Here is a 16,442-nt window from a genome sequence, read left to right on the forward strand (position 1 = left end):
TTCGAACCCAATAGTCACTTCTCAAGAGAAAAATGAGGCTCTCTACTACTCCCATAAAGATTTAGTCTCAGAAACCCATAGGGGCAGTTCTACTCTGCCCACTGCATCACTGTGAATCAGAATCAACCAGTGGCAATGAATAGTAACAATTATGTGCTCAGTGCTAGAATACAAACTCCACCCAGTCAAGGAATGTGTTAATCATAGGTATTTCCCAAGCATGTAGAACAGTGCTGCCACATATTAAAAAGCTAAACTCACTGCCATCAAGTCAATTCTGACTCTTAGTGCCCCTGTAAGGGCTAAGTATTTGTTGAACTAATAAATTCTTAAGGCCAAGTATCATAAAAGTGTGTAGAGATAGGCCTAAGCGAACACTAAACAGTTTGGATATTGAGAGAAGAGAGTAAGCCGTGGAGGGGATAATGAAGCATTTGACAAGAGCATTAAGTGCCATGGCCTACCAGTTTACCCTTAGACCTAGAAAAGATTCAGCTGCCAGGAAAGCAGTGGACAAACTGTCAATGCACTTTCCTGCGAGCCTCAGCTTCCTCAAATGTAAAATGGGAACACTACCCATCTTACAGGAGTTCTGAGAAGAAGGTAATGTAGCTACTGGCAACTCCCGGTTTGCCATGTTCTTCCATAGACTTCAGAAGGTAGTTATTTCCAAAACCACAGTTCAGCAAGAACTTCAAAACGCATACTGAATTCCACTATAAAAAGGAATTAACAGGAACTTCCTCAAGGTGGCACTATTTCCCCAAAGTCAATGGATTTAAAATGCTGTATAAGTGTGTGACTGACGCCCTCTGCTGGTTTATTTGTGTGTTCTTTGTCCTTGAGCCTTTGGCTCAGAAGAGAGCTCCATATGCACTCTCAATACGCTCAGTATGAACTTTGAAAGCCATACTTTAAGCTGGTTGCCCAAAGGACCTCACAAGTTTGCAGTGCTGACATAAGCACATACGAATAACTCTGACATCACCCTACCGTGTGTGGCTGCGACGCTGAGATTCCTGCACCAGCTTCTAGCTACCAATCACTTAGCTGCCACATCCTGATAGAGAATAAAACATGGCTGCCATCCTACAGCACTGTCCCGTATTATCCCTAGCCCCGTTTTGGAGGGGTGGGCAGAGCTGCCTCCTATCCCTCCCCATGTGCCCTCACTTGGCAGCGCCACCACCTTCTAGGCTACCCATATGTTGGAGTGACAAGAAGCTGAACAGCGAGGGAGGAGTGCAGGAAGAAGCAGCGTCTCATTCAAACAAGTGATCAAGTGGCTGGGGTATAACCTTTCTCCCGCTTTTTCCCCCAGTCCATAGCCTCACAATTTTCTCAAGAAATTAATATCGTTGATACTGTTTGCACCATTCAAATGTAGCTTAAATTTAAGAGACTGAGTGAATTACTGAACCTCTGTGATGGCTAAATCTCCAACTGTCCCAGTCAATCATTCCCACCTCTGGCTAGGCCTGAATCCCATGCCAATAGCAACACTTAAAAGCTAGGGGATTCTTAGCATTTTGTTACAAGTTACTTAAAAAAAACAAACTCACTGCCATGCTGAATCAGAGCGACCCCCCTGTGAGTTTCTGAGACTGTCACTGTTGACGGGAGTAGAAAGTCCAGTCTTGCTCCTGTGGAGCAGGGTGGTTTCAAACTACAGACCATGCAGATCACAGCCCAACTTGTAACCACTACACCTGTCTTACTTGCATCACCCCCCCCCCCCCTGAAATCTTCTTGGAATCTATTTACATTCCAGGTCTCTCCACCTTCATGGAGTTACATGCAGCAAGTGTGTGAAATTCTATCTTCATTTTCTTAAACTTACTATATTCCCAACATACAAAGGTGTCTGTTTTCTCCTCATAAATGACATCGTTTGGTGATTAAGTCAACACTGGGTTTCACCATTAGCAACAGGCAAGATCATCCATCCTTCCAACCTTTCTCCCAGACTCTGGCCTCCTCCCTACTTTCAGAGACCAGCCTCCTTTCCTCCACGTCCTAGCTTAGCTGCTTCTAACTCCACTGCCGTTTGGTTGGGTACGACCACTTCTACATAAAAAATTCGAAGTACGCATCACTGGGTTCTGTTTAGCTCTCAACACCTTTTTAATTATGCCCCAAATTTTGAGCCATTGCACGCCAGCCACTGCATACGGGACACTTTAGCCTGTATGTATCCCTTCAGGTACTTCAGATTTTACTTGACTCATTCTGATCTCAACTTCACTCTGTATCACAGCTTACCAACTTCGCCTCTAAAACCCACTCTCACTTGTTTGTTCAGGGCATGATTGCTGCCAACACAAATCCACTTCAGCTAGAAGCCAGGTCACCCTCTACTCTTCTCCCTCCCATGTAGTTACCACTCTCAACGTTGTTCCATCAAGCCACTGGTCTCCAGGCCCACTGTCTCCTCTCATTCAGACCTGTACCTCTGTAATTTCTCTGCTTTCCACTCAACCTGTTAGTTCAGCCTCAAAACTGCTGTCAGGATGAAGACTGGAGGGTGGAATGATAGAAGTGTGTGCACTGGTTGATTCTGATACAATCAGATGCCATGGAGTTGACCAGACTCATGGCACCACCCGTACTGCAGAGCAGAACTACTGCACAGGCTTTTCCACAGCTGGGCTGGAATCAAATTGATGGCATGAGGTTTAGGTTATTTTGGTGAACTTTCAGAGTAGATTGCCAGCCCTTTCTTCAAAGACAATCCTGGACCACCAACCTTTAGGCTAGTACCCAAGTTGTTAACCATTTGAGTCACCCAGGGACACTCTAGCTATGTATGCACATAATATATACTCTCACTAAATCCCATTGTAAGAGTGCCTTCATTTCCTACTGACTATACTCACTGCCACTGAGTTGAATCCGATGGCTATAAATCTTTACAGGAGCAGCCAGCATCATTCTTCTGCAAAGCAGCGGGTGGGTTTGAACCACTGACTTTGCAGTTAGCTGTCCAACACATAATCCACTGCCTCCCTTGACTACAACCGAAAACCCCACTACCCGGGAGTCAAATTTGACTCATAGTAACCCTAGATGGCAAAGTAGCACTGCTAGTTTGGGTTTTCAAGACTTTAAGTCTTTATGGGAAGCGCCTCCCTCAACTTTCTCCCTTGGAACAGCTTGTTGGTTTAATCTGCTGGCCTTGCATTTAACAACTCCATATCTTCATGCACACCCCACTAGGGCTCCTTCCATTGACTACACGACTGATTATACGATACAAAAATGTCAAAAGCATTCAGCATTTGCAAGCCTCATCCCCTTCTTTAGCCCATCTACCCTGGGCTTTTCCCCCATGGACAGCATGTTCCATTCACTCTGGATGGTACAAACACCTGCCATTTATCTTAGGCTCCTGTCCCACCCTTTATCTCTGCCTCCATCCATCCCACAATCCATCCCTACATCCATCCCTCTGCCTACATCCATCCCAATCCCTGCCACCTCCATACCCAACTTCTGTATCCACAGTGAACAGGTTCAGCACTTGGGGGACTCAAAACACTACAGTATGACATGAGAGAGCCATAAATGACATAAGCACATTAATTCATCTCCCTAGGGAGCAATTTTTAAAAGATCACTTTATTGGGGGTTTGTACAACTGTTATCACAATCCATACATCCATCATGTCAAGCACATTTATACATTTGTTGCCATCATTTTCAAAACATTTTCTATGTGAGCCCTTGATATCAGCTTCTCATTTTTCCCCTCCCTCCCTCATGAACCCTTGATAATTTATAAATTATTACTTTTTCATGTCTTACACTGATCAATGTCTCCCTTCACACACTTTTCTGTTGTCCATCCCTCTGCGAGGGGTTATATGTAGATCATTATGATCAGTTCCCCCTTTCTCCCACCACCTTTCCTTTGCCCTCCTGACATAGCTACTCTCAATACCGGTCCTGAGGGGTTTATCTGTCCTGGGTTCCTAGCTCTTATCTGTAACCGTGCACATGCTCTGGTCTAGCCGGATTTGTAAGGCAGAATTGGGGTCATGATAGTGGGGGAGGGTAAGCATTAAAGAACTAGAGTAAAATTGTATGTTTCATAGGTGCTATACTACACCCTGACTGGTTCGTCTCCTCCCTGCGACCCTCCTGTAAGGGATGTCCAATTATCTACATATGGGCTTTGGTTCTCCACTCTGCACTGCCCCTCATTTACAATATGATTTTTTGTTCTGGGTCTTTGATGCCTGATACCTGATCCTATCAACACCTCACGATCACACAGGCTGGTGTGCTTCTTCTATGTGGGCTTTGTTGCTTCTCAGCTAGATGGCCACTTGTTTAACTTCAAGCCTTTAAGATCCCAGATGCTATATCTTTTGATAGTAGTGCACCATCAGGTTTCTTCACCACATTTGCTTATGCTCCCACTTTGTCTTCAGCTATGTCGGGAAGGTGAGCATCATGAAATGCCAGGTTAATTGAACAAAGTGTTTTTGTTTTGAGGGAGTACTTGAGTGGAGGTCCAATGTCCATCTGCTACCTTAATACTAGACCTATAAATACATGTACATATATCTATTTCCTCATCGATGCATATAAATTTACTTATGCACATGCCTGTATTTAGACTTGTATAAATGCCCTTGCCTCCTAGTTCTTTCCTCTATTTCCTGTTAGTTTCCTCTTGTCCCACTATCATGTTCAGCCTTCATTTGGGTTTCAGTAATTCCTCTCGGTTACATTGCCCTTGACCAAGCCCTACCAGCCCTCTTATACCCTCCTCACCATTGATTTTAGATTACTTGTTGTTCCCTTGTCCCTGGTTTTAACACCCACGTCCTTTCTCCCACCTCCCACCCTCCTGTGTCCCCCTGGAAGCGTAGGTCCTGCTGTTTTCTCCTCCAGATTGTTTACCCCACCTATCTTATCTAGATAGACATGCAGAGACAATATGCACAATAAACGAGACAGAGCAAAACAAAGCAACAAAAGAAAACAAAATAACAACCAAAAACAATAAAAGAAAAGCCTATAAATTGTTCAAGGTTTGTTGACCTTCAGGAGTGTTTTCCAGTCAAGTCTGATGGGGCCACGCACTGGCCCCACAGTCTATTTTTTGTATTCCCTGGGGATTTCATTGTTCTGCTCCCCTTGCTGTTCTGTTGCACACCCTTAGTGTTTCGCCTCCGTGTGGTGGGGTCAGATCAGGCACTATCCCCATACTGTCTCTCCAGTGTTGTCCCCTGTAGGGCTTTGGGTTAATGAGGGATGTGTGTCTCATAGTGGGGCTGGCCATATGGTCCTCTCTGTGCACTGGCTGCTCTGAGCAGGAATATCGTCCTCGGGGCCTGCTGGGCCAGGATGTGTTCCACTCTCTCTCTCTCTCCCTTCATTTGCTCCTGTGTGCTCTGATCAGACATGTCCCTCTCCCTGAGCTGTAGCTTCAGTGCTGTCCTCTGAAGTGAATTCTTCTGGGGAGAGGTGGAGGTGGGGGGGAAGCAATTTTTTAAATGTGGGTCAAATATGGGAACTATGCTCACATCCATGGACATGCTTGCCACATTAATCCCCTCAATAATTGGAAATCCATTCAAATAGGCAAATTTATTGACACAAAAGACAATTCCATATCACCCTTCAACCACCATCTTGAATCCCTCCTCCAACCTGTTCTCATGAGGAGTGCACAATAAATAGGAGAGAAAGCTGGCTACTTGAGAGAAACAAGGCCAAACCCAATGCAGGTCAGGAAATGGAGACTCTGGGCTCCACAGGTCTGTCTCTGAGATCCTTCTCTCCCACTGGCCAGTGTCTGTGGGCCCATAAAACCTGTCTGACTTCAATCAGAACAGCCCATTTTGGTCATGAAACAAATCATCTGTACAAATTCTGGTCAGAAGAAAACACACACATGGAATTACAAAACTGAAGACCCTAAGTCAGACTCCTAGTCAAGGTATTAATGAGAAATCCAGGTTCAGAGAAATAGGAACATTACGTCCTAGGAATACCATACAATGAGATTTCAGAAATTTGCCCCAAATGAACTATCTCAGGAAGACGTTCTATTATGAGACACGTGCTGCTCTTTGCACTTTGTTCTCAAATCTTCCTATATATCAACATCATCATCATCCCCAAACCAAACCGAACCTACTGCCCCAGCATCAATTCTGACTCCTGGTGACCCTTAGAGCAGAGCAGAACTGACCTTGCAGATCACAGCCCAACACTTACCATTAAAAAGCCTCATCTTTCTCCTCAAAGTGAGTGGTGGGCTCAAACTGCTGACCCTACACTTAGCCTAAAACAACCAACTCAAGTCCTCAGGGCTGATCGCTAACAAGAGATGTTATTCTTCAAAGCATGTTGTATCTATTTTCTCACTTGATTATCATAATCCTATATGTAGACACTAATATTTCCTCTTTATTTTTTTTAAAATAATTTTATTAGGGGCTCATACAACTCTTATCACAATCCATACATACATCCATTATGTCAAGCACATTTGTACATTTGTCATTTTCAAAACATTTTCTTTCTACTTGAGCCATTGGTATTCCCTCTTTACAGAGGGAAAAAAAACTAAGATTTAATGCAGTTCAATTAGTCCAGTATCTAGTGACTGACTTCCATCCTGAAATAACCGAGAGCCTAAATCAGTGGTTCTCACCCGATTCATTACAATAGCAAAATTACAGTTATGAAGTAATAACAAAAATAATTTTATGGTTGGGGGGTCACCACAACATGAGGTACTGTTATTACAGGGTCGTGACATTAGGAAGGTTGAGAACCACTGGCCTAATTTCTAGAGTACACATATGCTCCAAATTCTTTCTCAAACCTTCAGTTCCACTTTTTTGTGCCCCACAGACCCCAAACTCCCATCAAGTACATTTTCCCCTATGGGCCTGAACTGAGGGCAGATTCGGTACAGCAGCATCACTGTACCGATATTTGACAAATGATATTTGACCTTCGCGGGGTTCCTTCATGTAATCTTAATATAGAATTTACAAGTCAGATTTATCTGCGGCTAGTGAAATTTCATATGGTATCTCAAAGAAGTGAATTTAGCCCTGAAGTTTGAATAGCAACCATCAGATGGAGCAACAAAATATTTTCCCCCACTGGACAGGACATGCTTTCTCCAGATGCCATGAGTCCTCGTGTGTCAGCTGCTCTTGCTCACATCACTGATGGCCTGTACCTTGCCTTAATGCCATCTTTTGCCCTTTTAAATACCATCCAGCCTCTAAGACCACGTTCAAATGCCAGCTTCTTTATGATTACTCACGCATTATTCCAGCTACACTTGATTCCCAGCCCCTCTGAACTCCCACAGCAGCACGCTCTATCCTCCTGTTGTGTACAAGCTTCATCTGTCATTACAACAGCACTACAGCACACAGCTATTGTTAAAAGAGATTTAACAAATGTTTGCTAGAATTGATCTGTGGAGATACACAGAACTAAGTAGTAAATCTTGAGTTTAATATCGGGCAATGACACTGCACAAAGCATCTAGATACACAACGGGGCCTACCCTGGTGTTAAAAACAGCCAATGCTCTATCTTATATAGACAAAGTCAAAACAACAACCGGCATCTAGTTAATTATGAATAATAATACACAATTCCCCATACTTGAAATCTTTATGGGAGCAGACAGTTTCATCTCTACCTGATCATTTATTCTTTGTGCTGTATATTCCTTCTAGCATTAAAAAATCATGAGACAAAATGCTTGATGTGCTGTTGGTTTTTTAATAAATAGGAGCCACATCACTTCATCTGTTACAGTGAATAATAAATAAGAAGCAATCATTCAAGAGGGCCCAGGAAGCTTTGTCATCCACACATTGAAGAATGGAAAGGGGCCTCCACCACGTCAGCCTTTGGTTAACTTTTGCTTTTGATCTCTGCTCTCCCTCCCGCATCAGCACGCTACGTCCAGGACGGAACACGGTCCTCAAGCCTTATACTAGTTCGGAGGCTGGTGTACTGGCTTGCCTTAATAACGGACTCAGGAGAGCCCTAACTTAGCTGAGAAACCTGGACAAGTCTTCTTTGATTTCAGCTTCGTCCCAAGGCCCGTGAATGTTTTCTTTAAAGAGCTGCAGGCGAATGAGGTAGAAAGGGCAGAGGAACGAGACGGACACGAGCAGAAGAGCAAAGAGGACGGCTCCCACACCACTGATGGACAGCAGGCCGCCCAAGGCGGAAAACGCAAAGAGCAGCGTGACCCCCACGTAGCTGCGAGGAGTACATGCCTTCAGTTTCTTCTGCAACATGGGCCAGAGGGCGAAAATCTGGATGGCAAACGTCACCATGATGAAGGCATGCAGGGACCGCGGCAGGCGGGAGGCCAGGCAAACGGAGGCAAAGATGGCCATGTTCAAGGACAGTGTGCTGGACACAATGGCGGCGTTGGCACCATAGTCGAAGAAGATGAGGTGGCCTAACAGCATGAAGACTGACATGGCATAGATGGTGTCGGTGCTGACAGATTCTGTCAGGGTCTTCAGCACTGGGGAAAACCCGTATGTAAAAGTAATGAAAACCAGCGCGCTCTTCAGGTCTGCCCACCGTGTCCGCCCACTCTTCTTCCGCCCTTTACCTCCATCAATGAAGTCAAACAAAATATAGCCAATCAGGGAAGAAGCCAGGCCGGTCCCAAAGAGCCAGAGAGGGGCCAGCAGACCCTCGTCCATATACCACCAGATAACCACAAACACACACACACTGCACAGCTGCTGTATCACCACACTGGACTCAAACACCACCGCCCAGTACTGGTATTTCCGGGCATAGATGTTTTTCCGAAGCTCTTCCAGGAACCGCTGATCCACGTAGTTGTCAGGAAATGGCTGTCGCTTATACAAGACCTTCTGCCACCTGACCTCGTTAGTGTTCCTGACTGGTTGGTCACACATTATCCTTTTCCTTAAACTAAGGCTGGTTCAGTCTCCCTGGCAGAAGTCCGTGCAGTTCTGCTTCTTTATACAGTTTTGAAGTAAGACCTCGCTGGAAATTCCATGCTGTGCTGTAGCTGATGTTCTACCGACCTTCCGTTGTTGCAAAGGCAGCGACCCAGGCTAGGTCTACAATAGATGAGTTTGTTCTCTGAGGCAGAATAGTACAGCAATTTCCTAGAAAAAGAAAGACTATGAACCTACAAAAGTGGTGAAAGGGCACGGACAAACTAAGTTCAAAATCAAACCAGCTCATACATATGGTGGCCATTTCATAATTATGGGCATTAAAATTGCATTTCTACGACTCAATATAAGCCCTTGGACAATAATAGTCACTCGTTAGCAAGCTCTTATTCATTATCTACTATGGGACAGATGCCTTACATACCATCTGTCAACTTAAGCTTCCAGATCTTTCCAGTTGTATTAGTGCCACCTTAACTGGTATATGAGGCTGAGGTTCCAATTGCTTAGATAACTTAGTCCAAGACACTAGAGCGGTCAATGTGGGGGCGTGGATTCAAAGGAAAGTGAACCCAAAGCGTGTGCCTCCTCTCATGTCTCCCTCTACATCAATTCTAACTGCTGGTTCACACACCCGAGTCTATGAATGGGTCTCAGGGAGTCCAATCTAAAGACAACAATAAACTGCACAAAACAGAATTATGAGCTCGATGGTTTATTAGTCAACACCAAAAATTCGGATAAACTACAGCTTCTTTAACCATTAAGTGAGTTTAACGTTCTGTAAAGAGCTATCTTCCGACTTAAAGCAGGTAAATTTTACTGAGGACCAAAGAAAATAACCATTTCTTTTCCACAACGGGTTCATTCCAAAACCAAACTTGCTGCCTACAGAGTCAATGCTGACTCACAGCGACCTCCTGGGGGTTTCCGGAAGTAGAAAGCCCAGTCATTCTCCTACGGAGCTGCTGGTGGTTTCGAACTGCCCACCCTGCGGATCGCAGCCCAACGCTTAAGCACTACAACAGAAGGGCCATCCAGCAAATCCACGGGAAGGAAAATCCTTATTGCCGAATCGTTATTACTTCCATGGACTCCACGACGGGTTTTGCTTCTCAAGCCTTGGGAGTCCAGCTCCCGGCAGCAGGGACTACACCCTGCAGCCACCACCCGGAGCTGGGGATGCGCGGCTCCGAAATGGGCAACGCCCGTCCCCAGGGCTGAGACGGAGATGGGGTGTCCCTGGGGACGCCCTTCCAAACCCCCAGGCCGCCCCTGCCCGCCGCCGCCCCTGGCCGAGCCTTGAGACTACGGAAGATGGCAGGGGAGCCGGGGACCCGGAAACAATAACACCCACTAGGAACGCACCTGCCATGGACTCCCAGGGATGCGCGGCCGGGGGAGGCCGGCAGCCCGCATCCTTCCCCATCCGGGCCGCCAGGGTCGCGAAGACGACCAAACACTTCCGGGTCCACCTCCAACTCCGCGGCAAGAGCGTCTGTCTTCTCTAGGGAGAACGGCGAGCACGCTGCTGCCCCCTCCTGGCTGCTCGGAAGGCCTCCGGGCTACTCTCCCTGGGACGGGTTTCAAATGGAACACTGAGAACCCTGGAAAGCAAATCCCAACAAAAGGACAGGTAAGGTGTGGTCAAAGGGCTGGTGAGACCGATGAAGCCAGGGATGGGATAGAAGAAAGATGATAACGACTCCTTTTACTGAGCTCCTATTATTGATAGTCACCAAACGCCAGCAATCATCAAGCCCTGTGCTAGGTGCTCCTATCTGATAGAGCCAGGAACAAAACTGACAACAAAATGCCTGCCCTCAGGGAGCTTGCTTTTTTGCACTTTGACCTTTCTAAGTAAAGTTGTCACACTCCTTTCACTGAGGCAAACATGAAGCTCAGAAAGGTGGTGATTTGTCCAAGAACTGGAGAAAGGATGGGCCCAGATTAACACTACACGGTTCTCTCCCACGCTTCAGAGCTTATTCATTCTTTACCTAGAAGGGCCAGGGTGGAGGAAGGAGCCCCTGGCTGAATTCATCGCCAGAGGCGTGAAACGCATGGTAGCTTACTACTCTCTTGTGGAAATATTAGAGTGTGCCTAAACAAAGATCAAATGAAACAGAGGGATACAGGGAATCACAAGAAAGACGGTGGCCAGGAGTCAGCAAACCTGAAGCCACTTAGCAGCTGGGGCCTCAGGGCATGCCGCACACTTGCCTTTGATTTCTTCACCTGTCAGATGGAGATGATAGCATTTGCACTTGGCTACTGTACGGGATGGTTCTAAGGGTCAAAACCAAAACATATAAAAATATTCTGTACCTGGCATAGTTTCCTGGTATGGGACACACACACACACACACACACACACACACCCATGATCATGGTCCAAGGACATGAATAGCCCTGCTACCAGACAAAGAGCATTGTAAAGTTGATTATGGCAAATATCGTCAGGTTAAAATGCAATACCGTATTATTTTATATTCCTTTTGACTCAGTTTCATGTTTTTCCAGCTTTTAATCTTTTCTGCTTTCATTTCAATTGAGGTTTTTCTTGCTTCCATTTTGTTCTGTCGATGCCATTGGGATTTTTTGGTTGGTTGGTTTGTTGGCATGCTTCCTGTTTATGTTTTGTGTGAGTTTCTGTCTACCAAGTCCAGGATAAGGAAATCTGTAGATACAATAACTGTATTAATAATTGGCTAAGGGCATGGCAGGGGAGGTGGGGAATGGAGAGCTACCAACAATGAGTTTGAGAAGAAAATGTTCTGAAATTGATTGTGGTGATGTTTGCACAATGCATCTTAATATGATTGAAAGATTTAAATTGTGTGTTGTATGAAGTATACGTGTATGCCAATAAAACTATTTTTAAAACTGTCGTGTAAAGTATTGACTGGTATATGACTGAAACATGGCTGCCATTAGATCACTTTGATCATTGCCATGACAGCCCAGGGTGGCCTTTTCTGAAGAACAATCTCTTTCCATTTCTCTCCAGGTGTCTGTCCCAAAGTTTGACAAGATTCCTTGGCTTAGTGAGGCCAGTCTCATCAACAAGCCATTAGTGCTCAGCATTCCCAGAAGGTAACAGCTCAGCTTCTGAGGGCAGAGGGGTCAAGAGAAGTCTTTAAGAGATATTTCTTGAGTGTGTGTGTGTGTCACTGCCCTAAAGTTGATTCTGATTTACAGTGACCCTATAGGACAAACTAGAACTGCGCTTGTGGGTTTCTGAGACTGTAAATCTTTACAGGAGTAGAAAGCCTCATCTTTCTCCCACAGAATGCCTGGTGGTTTTGCACTACTGACCTTGTGGTCAGCAGCCCAATACATAACCCACCTCTGGAGAGGTGGGGAGTAGTGATGAGGGCACACCTACACAGGCGAGTGCTCTAAAAGCAGAAAGGATCTCTGTTGGTGACACAAGTGAGCACTGGGAACAGACTGCGGAGATTGGATCCCAAATAACTTTCCTCTCTGCCACAGCCGCTTCTCGCTTCCAGAGGCTTCTAAAGGCTCCACGACAAAGCCTTGTGAGACTCCCTTCTCCCTCTTGCCCCAACGCTTCAGCTTGGCCTAAGTTCGCGAAGGAGCCCTGGTAGCACGTGGTTACACATTGGACTGCGATCTATAAGGGCAGCTTCTCGGGAGAAAGATGGGTCTCTCCACTTGTCTACACAGTTACAGTCTCGGAACCACTCAGGGCGTTTCTGCCTTGTCCTATGGGGTCGCTGTGGGTCAGTATTGACTCAGTGGCAGTGAATTTGTTTTGTTTGAAATTTTCCAGTTTCACTCGAGGCTGGAACCAGGCAACTCCAAACTTTTCTGAGTAGCAATTCCCAACCTTTGACCTGAGGCCATCTCACCCAGCCCTCTGCAGTCCCTCCTTTTCCAAACAAACTGCTATAAGGACACATATTTGGGGGTTCTGTTGGTCGGTTTGTAAATTAAAGACTCCATGTGTAAGGAACTTTTCAGCTCTGGGTTTCCTCAGGCCCCCAGATGGCCTGTTGGCACGGTGATTTGCTCCTGCACGGGGGTGGGGGTGGGGGGGAATGGAAGGGTGGGCATGAGACTGTGGGAGCATGTGGGGGAGAATGTGGAAGGGCTGGCCAGGGAGGGGAGGCAAGCTCCCCGGCAGATCACAGACTAAGCGAAGGTGTCAGCTCCCTGGCAAGTAAGGCAACTGACCAGATAGGCTGTGCTCTCTTTAAAAAAGGCTTCCTCCTGTTGGTCGCTGTCAGTGACTTCCTGCCCCTGGAAAGTGGCTCTCCATGAGGGACATTCTGTGGCTCCCTCCACGTACCTCTGTCACTCACTCGTACTGCCCCTCTGTCTGCTATGCCCTCTCAAAATCGACGTTCTCCATGAGCAGTTCCAGAGTCTGTGTAGCTTCAGAGCCCTCCTCAAATGCCTGTCCTCTTCTGTCGTTTTTTACGTATGGATGCATCTAAACCAGAGGTTCTCGACCTGTGGGTCGCGACCCCTTTGGGGGTCGAATGACCCTTTCACAGGGGTCGCCTAAGACCATCAAAAAACACATAAATATTTCACAATATATAATTACAAATTGTTTTGTGATTAATCACTATACTTTTTGTTTAATTATATTCAATTTGTAACAATGAAAATACATCCTGCGTATCAGATATTTACATTATGATTCATCACAGTAGCAAAATTATAGTTATGAAGTGGCAGCGAAAATAATTTTATGGTTGTGGGGGGGGGGTCACCCAACATGAGGAATTGTATTAAAAGGTCTGGGCATTAGGAAGGTTGAGAATCACTGCTCTAAACTCTAACTCACTCCCTGCCACCTCGTCCATTCTGATGTATAGCAGCCCCATGGGTCAGAGGAGAACTGCCCGTGAGTTTCCAAGCCTGTAACTAACTCTTCATGAGAGCGGAGAGCCTCATCTTTCTCCCTAGGACCAGCTAGTGGTTTTGAACTGCTGACCTTGGAATTAGCAACCCAATGTGTAACCCACTAGGCCACCGGGGCTCCTGCAAACTCTAACTGGTGTCTTATTATAAAACAGGGAGCCCAAGGTCCATGAACTCAAAAGCTTGCTTATAAACTAACCCTAGGTGATCGAGTTCTTATTCAGAGTTGTTACGACATCATGAGTTAGGGATGCTCAGAAAGCCAAACCCACCACCCACCGTCATAGCAGTGATTCTGACTCGTAGTGACCCCATGGTGTCTTCTGCTGATGGCACGGGCATACCAGCGCAGGTGCCTTTGAGCCCTGGGGCAGGGACACGTGAGCAGAAAACAAGCCAGTTGGAGATGGCAGTGGGGACAGCCCCCACCCGATCCTAGCCTGTATCATCTGCAGGTACCTCAGCTCATTTTTGAGAAATACTTGCTTTTTTGTAACACTGCCAGGAATGTGGGCTTGCATGTGAAGCTGCCAATGTTGGGCCTCGAACAGGTTAACATCCCGCAATCCTGTCCCACTGTCCTGCCTGTGTGTCTGTTAGACCTGCCCTTCCAGCCAGGGACACAGCACCCTGTGTCCACCCTGTCTCTCCCCACCCCCACCCCCCTTTGCCTGTTCCTTTATTGTGCAGGCCGCCGATGCTGCTGTAGTTGATCTGGGCTCTGGCAGCCCGGTATGTGCAGAGTGGAGTTGCATTCCATAGGTTTGTAGCACTTGATGATGCGCCCCACCCAGGGGCTCACCAGCCTTTGAGAGGAGTCAGAAAGTGGGGGTGAGGCCTGAGAAAGACAGACCAGGCCACCAACAGGCATCCTCAGCATCTGGTCACAGCCCGGCCATGCCCTGAGGGTCTGAGTAGGCATCTGTAGACTTCTGGGAGGGGAGGTGGTGCTTTGTCCTGTGCTGGCTGTGCCCAGTGAGTTCAAGGAAAGAAAAATCAACAGGAACAGTGGAGCTTAGCCCATTGCTATTCCAAGCGGATCTGGGGTGGCAATGGCACTGCCCAGTGTGCACTGGACTGCTAACTGCAAGGTCAAAGGTTCAAACCCACAAGGTCCTCAAGGGTGGAGGCTGCCTGCTCCCTTAAAGATTTACAGTCTCCGAAACCCTATTCAGGGTCAAGATGAGTCAGACGCAACCAGCTGGCAGTGAGTTTGGTTGTGGTGTTTGGGTGCCTGCCCCGCTCGTTGTTAGGAGGGATTTGGAACAGTTGGTTGAAGGATCAACACGGAGAAGAAGCTCCTCCTCTTCCCAAAGGCTCCATTTAATGTCCAGCTATTTACTCCTGACAGAAGGTTTCCGAGTCCCTGGCTTTGGGAGAAAGAGCTGGAGGTACCTGAAGTACCACATGGCTTTGGGCAAGCAGTTCTCAGCAGAACAGGGCAGAAATGTTAAGCGACATTTCATGACATGTTCTCTGAGGGCCTCCACTCCAAGTTCTGGAAACACACTGCAGGGGGGTTGGAGCAGGAGGAGGGGGAGACTGGCCTGTTGACCCCACTCCCTGTGAGTGTTCGCTCGGGTTGGCCTGCATGTACTGCGGCGACCCTCATCATGCAGCTCAGAGTCCCCTCAGTCCCCACAGAGCACTTAAGAATATCACTACCCAAAGCACTCCTCCCCTGGCCTTTAGGTTTCTCCTGCTCAGTGTTTAGGGGCAGCTCCAAGCCCCCTAGTCCCTCCTCCAAGACGAGGTACCATCTTTGTCTTTCATCCACTGCCCGGCCTTGAAGGTGCAGGGGCAGGCTTGCGGTGTGGCAAGGGGGTGAAACTAGCTCTTCACCAACTGGATATCAGGGCCCGATGTGCAGGGAATGCTTCCTCATTTAGAGAGGAGAGGGCTCGTGGCTCAGCTGCAAGTCACCAAGGTCAGGGGCACGCACACGGGTGGCCGTGCTCACCAGGCCCCATGAGCTGTGCCCCCTGCCCTGTGATGCTGTGAGGAGGCCCATGCAGGTCACCCCGTGAAGAGCATGGTGTACCCCTGTGCGGCTCATTAGCTGACTGGGGGAAGGTTTCCAGAAGGGAGGAGTGCGGTAGGTGGGCAGCTCATGGTGGCATGGAGGGAGGGAGGAAGAATGCCTTGTGGGTGGGCAGGGATCCTACTCCAGGCAGGCAGGGCAGGAGCCCAAGGACAGACTGCCGTGAAATGCAAATCACGTCCTTATGATAGAGGCGGTGAAAGAGTTAGCCTGCTGCTAATCAAACAGTAGAAATGTAACATAACTCAGAATCTGGTCTGTTGAAATGTAGTTTGATAAAAAGGACCCTGAAAGTACCAGTCTCCTCCTCCCCAGTAAAAATGCCTTTTCAACCTGCTCGCTATTCGAAGTTGCAGGGAAGAGGCAGCAGGGCCTTTCAAGAAGCTAAGCATGGAGACTGAGACGGGGGATGTCCAGTCAGCCACCCCCTGGAACAATGAGGATCTCACTGATATGCTGATAGGCCCCTGGGGGAAAGTAGACTGTTTTCCTGTGAACCTCGCTCCCTTTTGTCCCATCGCTTACAGGTCCTCTGATCATTGTGAAAACGTGTTCATTGTTTC

General features: G+C 47.2%; 2 protein-coding genes across 3 annotated transcripts in view; one reads left to right on the forward strand and one right to left on the reverse strand.

Annotated features, from left to right (window-relative positions):
- Positions 1–7,753: 7,753 nt before the first annotated feature.
- On the reverse strand, positions 7,754–10,372 carry PIGC (phosphatidylinositol glycan anchor biosynthesis class C). Of its 2 annotated transcripts, none has more exons than XM_004706727.2 (2): positions 10,311–10,372; positions 7,754–9,152 (listed from the first exon to the last, which is right to left on the reverse strand). In XM_004706727.2, exon 2 carries the CDS (start codon positions 8,934–8,936, stop codon positions 8,043–8,045), a length of 894 nt encoding a protein of 297 aa, XP_004706784.1. In that variant the 5' UTR covers positions 8,937–9,152; positions 10,311–10,372; the 3' UTR covers positions 7,754–8,042. The 2 variants fall into 2 exon arrangements, with proteins under 2 accessions (XP_004706784.1, XP_045153980.1); XM_045298045.1 differs by lacking the exon at positions 10,311–10,372 and adding an exon at positions 9,367–9,868.
- The window catches only part of CUNH1orf105 (chromosome unknown C1orf105 homolog), a 31,595-nt gene continuing 25,482 nt past the window's right edge, over positions 10,330–16,442 (forward strand). The window contains exons 1-2 of the mRNA XM_004706826.2: positions 10,330–10,578; positions 11,953–12,038. Of these exons, the coding sequence (XP_004706883.1) occupies positions 10,330–10,578; positions 11,953–12,038 (335 nt within the window). The remainder of the gene's footprint in view (positions 10,579–11,952; positions 12,039–16,442) is intronic.

This window comes from Echinops telfairi, unplaced genomic scaffold (assembly GCF_000313985.2).
Source record: "Echinops telfairi isolate 266 unplaced genomic scaffold, ASM31398v2 ScPeMD7_7424;HRSCAF=8462, whole genome shotgun sequence".
Taxonomy (NCBI): Eukaryota; Metazoa; Chordata; class Mammalia; order Afrosoricida; family Tenrecidae; genus Echinops; species Echinops telfairi.

What these genes read in the sequence shown, in the direction of transcription:
- PIGC (XM_004706727.2), bottom strand. Translation starts at nt 8,936, where the DNA reads ATGTGTGACCAACCAGTCAGGAACACTAACGAGGTCAGGTGGCAGAAG.